Source organism: Falco cherrug, chromosome 19 (assembly GCF_023634085.1).
Source record: "Falco cherrug isolate bFalChe1 chromosome 19, bFalChe1.pri, whole genome shotgun sequence".
NCBI lineage: Eukaryota > Metazoa > Chordata > Aves > Falconiformes > Falconidae > Falco > Falco cherrug.
In genome coordinates, this window is record NC_073715.1 from 6,526,554 (window position 1) to 6,537,927 (window position 11,374).

The window sequence follows — 11,374 nt, forward strand, 5'->3', positions numbered from 1 at the left end:
TGTTTCTGGGGGTTGAAGTGTTTCTGACTTTGAATGTGCGGATGAATGTTTAGCATTATAGGCAAACACAGCAAGCGTTTTGGGACACGAGTCTTTTCTAAAATGCAACTAAATAAAAGAAAGATGTTGGGGGGGGTTGTTTTCTCTTCCTTTCTTCTTCCTTGTTTTTTGTTTTGTCCTCCTCAGAAAACAAACACAAGAAGTACTTGAATATTTTTTTTAGTATTTTATTTCATAAATTAAACTTATCCAGTATTTTTATTTTTTAATTCCGCGAGCTCGTGAGTGAATATTTTGTACAAAAAAGAGGAAAAAGAGACACAAAAAAAAAAAAAAGGACCGAAGGGAATATGGCTCAATGATGTTCTGTCATGGTGTTGAACGTTTCTGCTGTACTTATTTGTGTATTTTATTCTCGTCTCAGAACCGTTCTGTAATATTGTTATGTTCGCTATTGTAGAGCAGCTCTATGTAAATATACCTAACGTCACGGGGGAAAAAAAAAAAAAAAAGGAAAAAAATCAGGATGTAGGTGTCTTTTTATTTAAAGCCCTTTGCAGAGGAGCAGCCCCAGGGCTTTGCCAGCCGGTGCCGGTGCCGGTGCCGGTGCTGGTGCCGCAGCCTCGGCAGGGCGGACCCGAACATCCCCCGCAGCCGGAGGAGAGCGGAGATTTCTGCTTCCTTCCCCAGCACTTTCCTATTTCAGAGTACCATAATAAAAAGGCGCTGAGGTAAGGGTTATATGTGCCATCAATTTTTAGATTGGGATAATTAATTGTACTAATTTATGACCCCAGGCAATCGAAGGATATGTAAAAAGACTAAATATGGATGCTGGGAATAGAGGAGCTGGCAAAGGCATCGCTCTCTGCCATCCGCTCGGGGAGCTTCTGCCTTATCGATGGGTTGCCAAAACTTGGAGGGTTGCTGGAAGTGCCGTTTCTCGCAAGACAGCCCAGGAGAAGGCGGGGAGGGCGGGGGGAGATCTGGGCTGAGGCGGGGGGGAAGAAAGAGCAAGGGAATAAAGACATAAATGTGTGGTGGCGATGCGGTAGCCTGCAAATTTTCGGGTTGAAAGGCAAAAAAAAATAAAAGGCAGACCCCCCTCCCTCATCCTTACACGGGGGAAATTAAAAAAAAAAAGGGGGGGGGGGGAGAAGGGTTGTTGGCTGCGGAAAGGTCAACCCCCCCGGTCCTGCCAGGGCGAGATGGGTCTGGGGCTTGTGCAGAGGCGAGAAAACACGCTGCCCACAGCGCTGGAGCCGGGTTTTATCAATGGCTCCTTCTCTGGGCGCTTTCCAGGCTGCTGAATGAGAAACAAGAGGCAGGAGATTGTATAAAAAATGAGCAGCGAGGGATGTTTAATCATAAAAACTTGTTATAGGTCCCTTTCTTTAATGAAATGAGTGGAGCAGCGTTTTAATCTTTCTAATCAAAACCAGATCAGGCGAGCGAGATACGTTTGTCGCCCTCGTCCCAGTTCCTCCGAAATAAAAAAATCTGGAAGCGATTACTTCTGCTGATCTCATAAAATATTGCTCTTTAATATTTCTTGCTGAAGCATTTGGAGGTTTCTTTTCCTTACCCTGATTTGTGTCCTCGCTTTTAAAGTGGGGTCTATTTTTGTCTCAGGACGGGGACAGGCGCACTGCGGTCTATCAGCGGAGACATCCCTAGAGCAGGGGAAGCTAAAAAGCCCTTTTACAATCCCAGTTTTGTGCTAGGTCTGTTTGGAAAAAACCTTAACGAGCGCAATGAAATGGTCAGGTTAGAAAACATTTTAGCGGAGCGAAAGATTTATGGACAAAAAAAAATACCACAAAAAAAACCCAAAAACCGGAAGAAGAAGGGGGAAATCTTTCCACCTAAGTCATGTCAATTCTTTTTTTTTTTTAATTATTATTATTGTTGTTGTTGTTGTTGTTGTTATTTTCCCTCCCATCTGCTTCTCTCCCTTCGTTCATCCCGCTTCAAATAAAGAATAAAATCCTGCAGGGTCGGGAAGCGGCTCGCTCACGTCCTCTTCGCGAGAGGGGAGAAATCATCCCCGTTTTATCACTATTAATTAAGAGGGGGCGAAGAAAAAAAATAAAAATCTCGACCATCATTTGGACAGGACTTTGGAGGCAGTTTCGGACCCGGCTCTCTGGAGGGGCTTGTCAGGAACGTTTAGCGATGTTGAAAAGACATGATGTATGGAAGTTCATTTTGGCCCCCCTTTCATTCAAGCGGATCTCATTTCCAGTGCGACCACAGCCTGCTCCCTCCTCCTGCCCCCCCTTCCTCCCTCCCCAGCCCCCCCCTCCCCAGCCCCTCTCCCCCCCTCCCCAGCCCCTCTCCCTCCCTGCCGCAGTCAGCTCTCCGGCCAGACCCCCATTACAGCCGGCGGGCAGCGCAGGAGATGCCCCTTTGTCTCCACCGAGCTGCTGGTTGGGGCTTTCTTTTGTTGGTGGTGGGTTGGGTTGGGTTAAAATCCTGCCGCAGTTTTAGTTCATGTGCAAGGCCCCCGGTATCCTCAGCTCCCCCCCCCCACTCCCACCCCCCCCGCCCTGCGTCCCCGTCCCCCGGTGAAGGGTTACACTAGTTATAAAATGCCATTTGGCCCTGCTGGGAGGCTGCGCTGGTGCGGCTCAGCCATTGAATTTCTCCTCCACGGCAGCCAGCGGAGAAAAAACCCACCCCAATGTGGCTCAAAATAAATAATAATAATTAAAAAGAAAAAAATGCGGCTTGCCACCCGGCAGCACACCCTACGGCCAGCCTTTCCCCGGATCAATGTATCAAAATGCTCCAATTTCGGCATTCTTTGACATATGGCGCGTGTGTGCAGACGCATACTGATACAGCTATTGTGTGCCGGCGCTTGTGAACATGCACATGCATTTCTGCCCTGGGAGAGATGCCCTTATCAAGGCAAACAAGAAAGAAAAAAAATTTGTTTAAATATATATGTACGTATATAGCCATGTATATAAGGTTCGTGGGGTGGGTTTTTTGTCGGGTGCGTGTGTGGTGTGCCTGGTTTCAAATCTGCCCCTTTGTAAGGCACACAAAACCGACAGGACCCTACAGCTGTCCATAGGTACATTTCCGCAGCCAAAAAAATGCCACTTTTACAACTCTGTTTGTCTCCCTGCTATGCATGGCTGAATGGGACCGAACAAAACAGGACCCTAGATCTGGCTAGACGTCTGGCTTTAATTGCTTTATGGTTTAAATAAGGTGGGTGCTCTTCCCTTTGAAACCGGATTATTGGAATGTTTTGTCTACAAGCTACAAACAACAGACCCCCCTCGGCAGAGGGGAGGTTAAAAAAAAAAAAAAAAAAAGAGAGAGAAAATCAAACCCCAACTCCAAGCCAAAACTGATAAAAGCCGGGGGGGAAGGGGGGTGAGGTGGTACATCTGGTGGGTTTGTTTGGTCCTTCGTGCGTGTGCTGCCTTTTTTTGTTAATTTTATGGGTGAGAAAAGGGGGAAATGGGGGGAAAGAAAAATAAAAGGGTAGTGGTGGGAATGGCTTTTTCCTAAAATCCTGCCCGCGCTCCAGTGTTGGAGGGTGGCCGCGGCTCCCCCCGCCGCCCCGAGGTGCCGGTAAGGGATTATCGGTTGTAGCGCGCCGCCCGGTAACCCGCGGGGGCCGGCGGGACCCCCCCGCCCGCGGCGCCGCGCCCCGCCGCGGCCGCGAGATGGCGCTGTTGCCCAATGTTAGCGCGGGGCTGCGCGCAGCGGGGAGCACCCCGCGGCACCCCGCACCCGCGGAAGCGGCTCCGCGGCCGTGGATGGGGGGGGAAACGCGGAGCTGACTTCACCCCCCTCAAACCCCGCACCGTGCTGAAAAATCCCATAAATAGCTTCCTTTTTAATGGGGGGTGTGTGTGTGTGTTTCGTTCCGCGGGGAGCGCGGAGCAGCGCTCAGGGCTGACATCTGACGGCGCGGGGAGCGCATAAATGCATAAAAAAATGCTTGCACAGAGAAATTGCCTGTTTTGAAGTGGTTGTGGGGTTTGGTTTTCTTTCCCCCCCGCCCCCCCCCCCCCTTTTCCTTCTCTTTATTTACGCACATCACGTATCTCTCAAAAGCCTCATTTTGGGGTGGAGAAGGAGGGAATGACATTTTTCAGTGAAGGTCAGGGCAAAGGGAGAGGGGGGGATAAAATAAACTCCGGGAGGGTACAATGAAACACCTAAAAGTACAATACAACCACACCGATAAAGCTACATTCAAGCGCATGCACCCGCAAGACACATCACCCCCCACCCATCCCCACATCTAAACACGGCCAAAACAGTAAAGACAAAGAGCAGCACTTTCCCCAGACAGTAAATGTCAAGATATTTTCCTTAAAAAGAAGCAGGCAATTGCATATATCTTATTTCATGAAATCTGGGAGGGGGTGGTGGGATCCTTCCTTTCACAGATACTGAAGGCAAACATTTATTTCCCAGCCTAGGGTAGGATTCTGAAAGACTCGCTGCACCTCTGCTTATTGCATCCAGGGATAATGATGATTGGAAAAATGCAGCAGCTCTTCCCAATCCCAGCTCCAACTGCACAGATCTGACAACTTCCCCCCCCCCCCCTTTAATTTGCAGGGCTGCCTCTATTACATGGGCAGGCACTGGGATTTTAAAAATAGAAATGCTATTGATCAGAGGAGGAAAATGGTCACCTCGACTATTAGCTGTTAATTAAGGAGCCTCTGTCCCTAGTTGCTCTTTTCTTTTCTTTTTTTTTTTTTTTTTTGGGGGGGGTGGTGGTTGTGTTGTTCTCTAGGGAAGGGGTAATCTGGGGAAGGGGGGATGAGATGGGTGATTTCTGTAAAAATGAATATGGTCATCGTGCCGTCCTTGAGATTATTCGGGTATGAAGGCTATTTCTTCACAGCAAAGGTAGCTTGATTCTTAAAAATATTTTCACAATAGGCGGTGGAAAAAATCGCAGTTCTCCTCCATAGGTCATTGTCTGCTTACGGTGAGGAAAAAGCCACCACATGTAGCCTTTCTAAATGGAAAAATACACCCTCGATTTATGAAAATCTACTAAAGGTGGGCTGGGTGGTGGTTATTGGGTCTTCTTCTCTTCTTGGGAAGGTGTCTGCAAAAAAATTCCCTAAAAACAACAAAAAAGGAGTTTCGACCTCAGCAGAGGTTTGAGGCACCCCATGCCTCAGAAAAAATGAGAATATGACCTTTACTGGGCAGAAAAACACACCTCAAAGCAGCTTGGCGAGGGTAGCTGAGATGGTATTTTTCTCCCTCCACTCTTGAAATCGGTCAGAGTCACCCAGGTCTCTTCTGAAAATAATTAGGCTTCCTTTTTTTTTTTGGTGGTGGTGGAAGAACATGAGGGAAAGATTTGAAGGTCTGTGGAGTTTTGAAGGAAACACGGGGACTGTTAATAACGCTGTGTCATTTAGTGGGTTTGATAATCTTTGCGGCTCTACAGAAAATATTAATTTGCAAAGTGTGTCCTTCTCCCCGCCCCCCCGCCCCCTCTCCGTGAAAAATTAACACGAATCCTGATGATTTTAAGTGATTTTTTAATGAGCTGAGTTCCTTCATGCAGTCGTAAAAATGAAGTGTCCGAAGTGAAAGGTTGCAGCGAGTGGTCACTTACAGTGCAAAAAGTGGGGGCGAGGGGCACAAATACCCCTCTCAGTAGAAAAAGGCAGGAAAAATCGCTATGTTGAATACCAAAGCAATAATAATAATAATAAATAAAAAAAAAGAAGCTGGATGGCTATTTTCTACAGGCATGCACAAAAGGGAGTACATACTTTCTGTCTCACTTTGCCTCTTTCGTCCAAAGTAGCTCTCTTTAAGCAATGGTCTACTTTATTCCTTTGGAAGGACGCTTCCCTGTTATTTCCAGCCGTGGATTTTCAGTGGTTGGTTTGAAAGGAAGCAAGGGGTGGGGGGGAAATAAAAGATAAATAACTCCCCATAATTTTCTGCCTTTATTTTCTTTAAAGAAGGACAGCAAGGAGCAGCCAATCAATACGGAGACGCTTCCCTCGCCCGTTCGCTCCCGTTTTGCTTTTGTTTGCTTGTTTGATTCCAATCTTCCAACCACCATCACCACAATAACAACAACACACGCACACACCCCCAAAAAAAAGCAAAAAAAAAGGGGGGGGGGGGGAGAGGAAATCTGGGCTCAGTGACTCAACCACACCAGAACCCCCCTCCCCTTTCTGCCCCCCTCTAGGTGGGACAAACCCCACCCTCGCAGCCCCCCCAAACCCCAACACAATGACAACAACAACAACAACAACAACAGGGGCACCCCCACCATCCTCCTTGGCAAACGGGTGACCCCATGGGAGGGGAAGGGGGAGCGATGCTAAACACTAGAAGAAGCTCACCCCGATTTTTTTTTTTGAGGGGGGGTGATGGGGAGGGCAAGGGGGGGCTGCTTGGGCTCCCTTTACCTGTTGAGGTTACCTAGGCTGACCTCCCAGCGCATGTATTTGCTGCCATCAGTGAAGAGGCTGCTGCTGGGAAAAAAAAAAACCGGGGGGGGGTGGTGGTGGTGGTGGATATTAATGCGCACCTTCACCCTCCTCTACTCATGAGGTGTGGGTCCCCCCCCCGGTCTCCGGAGGGTTATGTGTGTTTGTGTGTGTCCCCCCGGCATACACCACCTTTCCACCACACACACACACACACACACACACCCCAAAGAAAAAGCGCCCCAAACCGCTGTCATTTGGCTGGCAGGCTGTCTCAGCGTGGCGGAGGGATGTGTACATATCGCGTGTGAGGGGAGAGAGGAGGGAAAAAAAAAAGAAGAAGAAAAAAAAAAAGCCACACCACCGGGATTTTGAGGAATTTGCCTGTGGTGTTAAAGGGAAGGAGCAGAGTTACAGAGAAATTGAGAGAGAGAGCTCTACCTACCGACAGATTACAAGAGAAGTCAAGAGCACCGAGAACCAACCGTACAGACACACAGAGGCACCATGAAACGCCTTTGAGATCGCATTAAAAAAAAAAAAAAGCCACTAAAAAGCAGGACTTGAGACAGTCCAGGGACAATCTCGCACTAATCTAGAATTAAAGCCGTCTTTTTTTTTCCTTTTTTTCTCTCTCTCTTTTTTTTTTTTTTTTTTTTTTTTTTTTTTTTTTTTTGCATGCGAGGGTCATGAGTTCCTACTTTGTAAATCCTCTCTTTTCCAAGTACAAAGGCGGTGAATCGCTGGAGCCAACTTACTACGACTGCAGATTTCCACAAAGTGTTAGCAGGAGCCATGCTCTCGTGTATGGTCCGGGCACTACTGCTCCCACCTTCCAGCACCCTTCACACCACGTCCAAGAGTTTTTCCACCACGGAACCTCCAGCATCTCCAACTCTGGATACCAGCAAAACCCATGCGCCTTGGCGTGTCACGGAGACGCTTCTAAATTCTATGGATATGAAGCTCTACCGAGGCAATCGCTTTATGGTGCTCAGCAAGAGACGACTGTTGTACAATATCCTGACTGTAAATCGTCTTCCAACAGTAACTCTAGCGAGGGACAAGGGCATTTAAATCAAAATTCGTCTCCCAGTCTCATGTTCCCATGGATGAGACCTCACGGTTAGGACCTTTTTTTCCTCCTCCTTAAATGTTTTCCTTTATTTTTTTCTCTCTTTCTCTCTCTCTCTCCTCTCTGTCTGTCTGTCTGTCTATCTATATATATATGTATGCATATACAAGCACAAACATATGTAGACATATATAAACATGCACATACACACATATGCATACATATATATATATGAAAATATAAATATAAGGGGCATAGATGTAAAATATGGCAGAAATGAGCAGTTTTGTGCTAATGTTTCTTCTTTTTAGGAAGACCTTTGAAAGCAAACAAGACAGCAGTTACTAGAGAGCCAGCAAGGTGATTCCCTGCAAAAGGCTTAAATCACAATAAAGTAAAACTTGTTTTTTATTGCTTGCCTTGAGGATAGGCAGTAAGATACAGCTCCCACGAGGTTGTTTGCATGTTGATAATACACTGCTCTTTAAAATGTCATATAGCCTTTCATAACCGCTTGGAGATGAAGCCTGAAAGGTGGGAACTTGTATAAGTATTACTAATACTTTACATCTGTTTCTTAAAGCCTGGAGATAAAAGTTTAAACAGAAAAGGAAACTTAGCTCAGAGCTATGGGGTGGGGTGGAGAACAGTCTGCTGTCCTGGCTTAGGAAAAAGGGGGTGGGAAATTCAAAATAATCCGGGCTGAATGGAACTTTGCTCATGTGAAGTCCAGATAATTGCACAGAAACTTAAATACTTCAAAGTACAGGTTTCCCCCACCTAAGGACCAAGGTTGTCTAGAAGCTTTGTTAATTCAAAACATGTGAAGGTTAGTGTTAATTTTAAGGACAATCAGAGCCCCGAAGTTTCTCCCCTATCCCCACCAAAATTTAACAACAACAATAAAAAAGAAAATAGAAAGTAGTTCTGGGTAATGCAGAAAGGATGTGGCCCAGAGGCTGGGAGATAGACGCAGAGGAAAACATGTTATTTATCTAAGCTTTGACCTAGAGGTAGTCTCAAGGATGCAATCATTTCAAACTGGAGCTTTTTTTTTTTTTTTTTTTTTTTTTTTTACAAATAGATTGTTTTTCTCATTAAGAGAGGACTGTGCAGAAGGAAGTGCAGGGGCTCAGCTGCACATACCTCAGTCCTCTTTCTTTCTTTTTTGGCTATTGCTGTAAATGTCCACGACGAGTTGTTTTAAATACTATCTCTGTGTTTGCACAGGCAAATACCCATCTCTGTCTGTGTGTGCTTTGCAGACACACAGCCCTCAGCGAAAGGGCAGGGAGAGGGGGTTTAATAGAAAATTCAAATTCTCAGGACATAAATACCAGCAAATAGGAGGACCCTGAGTCTGTATTTTGAGAAGAATATTTGGAAAAGGAAACCATAGTTGGGCATTTTGAGGCGGAAGGAGAGACAGAGAAAGAAAGAAAGAAAGAAAGACAGACAGACAGACAGAAAGAAAGGACAGAAAAGGAAAAAAGAAGGAAGGAAGAGAAAGGAAGAAAGGAAAAGGAAGAAAAAGGAATGGGGAGAAGGAGAAAAGCTGGAGAGGATTTTATGGTGAAAAATGCACCTTTCATAGGAAAACATCTTTTTTATAAAATGGAGCTGCCCACCAGGACTCACCATCCAGAATCACCTTTTAGGAAACTGGAAAGGTCTCTTTTATGAATGAGCTTGACACATACCTCCCTGCACCCAGCCAGGGCTGAGCACTCCCCAGGAAGAGCCAGGGAAGGCAGCTGACTATCAGCATTAATAACAATATCAGCCCTATGATTATTAATAAGAACCCAGCGACTTTCCTTTAGTGCCTTTAATATGCAAAGGGTTTACAGGGGTTTTTTTTCTTTTTTTTTTTTTTTTTGGGGGGGGGGCCAGCAGTTTCTCTAGGAAAATCGAGGCGAGGGGGGCTGGGGGGAGGGGGGGGGGGGGGAGCAGAGCCTCCAAAGCGGGAGAATTAAGAAGTTATTTGATGTTTGTGTCCTACAGCTCCCGGAAGACGCAGTGGCAGACAAACTTACAGCCGGTACCAGACCCTGGAGTTAGAAAAGGAGTTCCTCTTCAACCCGTATTTGACACGGAAGCGGCGGATTGAGGTCTCTCATGCCCTGGGACTGACCGAGAGACAAGTGAAGATCTGGTTCCAGAACAGGAGGATGAAGTGGAAAAAAGAAAACAATAAAGATAAGCTGCCGGGGGCCAGGGACGAGGAGAAAACGGAAGAAGAAGGGAATGAAGAAGAGGAAAAAGAAGAGGAGGAAAAAGAAGAAAGCAAGGACTGAGTTCTCAGCCCCTTGAAGTCTCGTTTTATGGCAGATGATAAATCGAGATGTTTACGACGGTCATTTGCTTTTATAGAGTATAGAATGGAGAGGCTCACACAGCAGTAACTACCTGTCAAACAGTTGTAGCCTTTTTTATTGTCATAGAAACTTCCCCTACTTCCCCCCCCCCCCCGCGCTTTTTTTTTAATAGCTGCGTTTTTAGTTCAATAAATACATAGTTGGCTTGACTGCAAGAGCAGGGAGAGAAAAAAAATTTAAATGATCCAGCAAAGCAAAAACCACCCCCAACCCCCAGCAGTCCTAAACCAAGCCTGGAAGCAAATGTCACTGCTTGTCCCCTGCTCCCTCCGCTCCCCGCCTGCGAAGCTGCACCCACGAATGGGTGCAGAATATGTATTTATTTGCACAGCTTTGACTTTGCCTTTTTTTTTTTTTTTTTTAAAGCCTGGTTTTGCCTCTCCTGAATGACCCTAGGGGAAGTGCGAGGGTGCTTCCAGCTTCCTTAGCTTGTTTGTGTAGTGTCTGTCTATCTGTGGAGATCTCCATTCCTACCAGCCATTTATCAGTTCCCTTGGAGGGGCCGTTCCTGCAGCCCCTGCCAGATAAGAAGAGGAGCTTGGAGGGTGAGCATACCTGGTAGCGCCCGCAAAACACACACACCCCCCCCATCGACCCCGCCATTTCTATAGGACCGAGGCTTGTATATACCTTGATAGGCCAAAATACGCAACCCAACCCCTTCCTTATTTCTATAGGCGCTGTTTACCCTTTGCTTGTGTGAGCACTCGAAATTCTTCATGTACTACCTAAAGGGAAAACCTGCAATAATTATCAAATCTATTAGCAACAAGGGGCTTACATATCCTAAATTTTACTTGGTCAGAATTTATTTAAGAAAGCGAGCAAGAGAGCTGTGTTTTTGCCCTGATGCAAGCTACTAAGTAGCATAAAATAATAATAAAAATACAATAAAAAATCCCAACCAACCTTGTATTGTACTTTATCACTACCTATAGAAGGAGTCATGCTTTGAAAGTATTTGTAATGCGGTTTTATTGTCGTTTGTTGCTGCTTATTTTCTTGGAAAAAAAATTCCCAACAACTGAAACTGCCTAGTTGAGAACGCACAGTATTGTATTATTTTATTGTGCTTATACAGTAGTGTAGAACTAAATTGCACTGAATGTATAGTTATCTATTTGTCTTGACTTATCTGTTAATGCAACATGCTCGAAACAAAAAAAAAAATCGTCATTTGTTTTATGTAAAAGCATAGTTCTGCGTGTTCAAACTCTGAATGTAGCAATTACCGCCAGAAAAAGAAAAAGAAAAAGAAAAAGAAAAAGAAAAAAAAAACACTTCTGGACACAGTGAATTTGTATTGTATACGTGAGACATTACGTAAATAATAATAATAATAATAATAATAATAATAATAATAATAAAAGATTTTAAAAAGGACTGCGTTGCCTACAGTACTATGTCTCTATTTAAAAGCACCCACACTTACACATCACTCAGAGTGGGCTCTGACTGATATTTCATCC

At 45.5% G+C, this 11,374-nt stretch overlaps 1 protein-coding gene across 1 annotated transcript; it reads left to right on the forward strand.

Annotated features, from left to right (window-relative positions):
* The first annotated feature begins 7,141 nt into the window (after nt 1–7,141).
* Nucleotides 7,142–9,824, forward strand: HOXC8 (homeobox C8). Its single transcript, XM_005436111.1, has 2 exons — nt 7,142–7,577; nt 9,532–9,824. The coding sequence occupies exons 1-2, from the start codon at nt 7,142–7,144 to the stop codon at nt 9,822–9,824; spliced, it is 729 nt and encodes a 242-aa protein (XP_005436168.1).
* The last annotated feature ends 1,550 nt before the right edge of the window (nt 9,825–11,374 follow it).

Bases quoted from the DNA above. Each gene is read 5' to 3' on its own strand.
- HOXC8 (XM_005436111.1), top strand. From the start codon at position 7,142: ATGAGTTCCTACTTTGTAAATCCTCTCTTTTCCAAGTACAAAGGCGGT. The intron at 7,578-9,531 runs GTTAGGACCTTT...TGTGTCCTACAG, and splicing joins CCCATGGATGAGACCTCACG to CTCCCGGAAGACGCAGTGGC.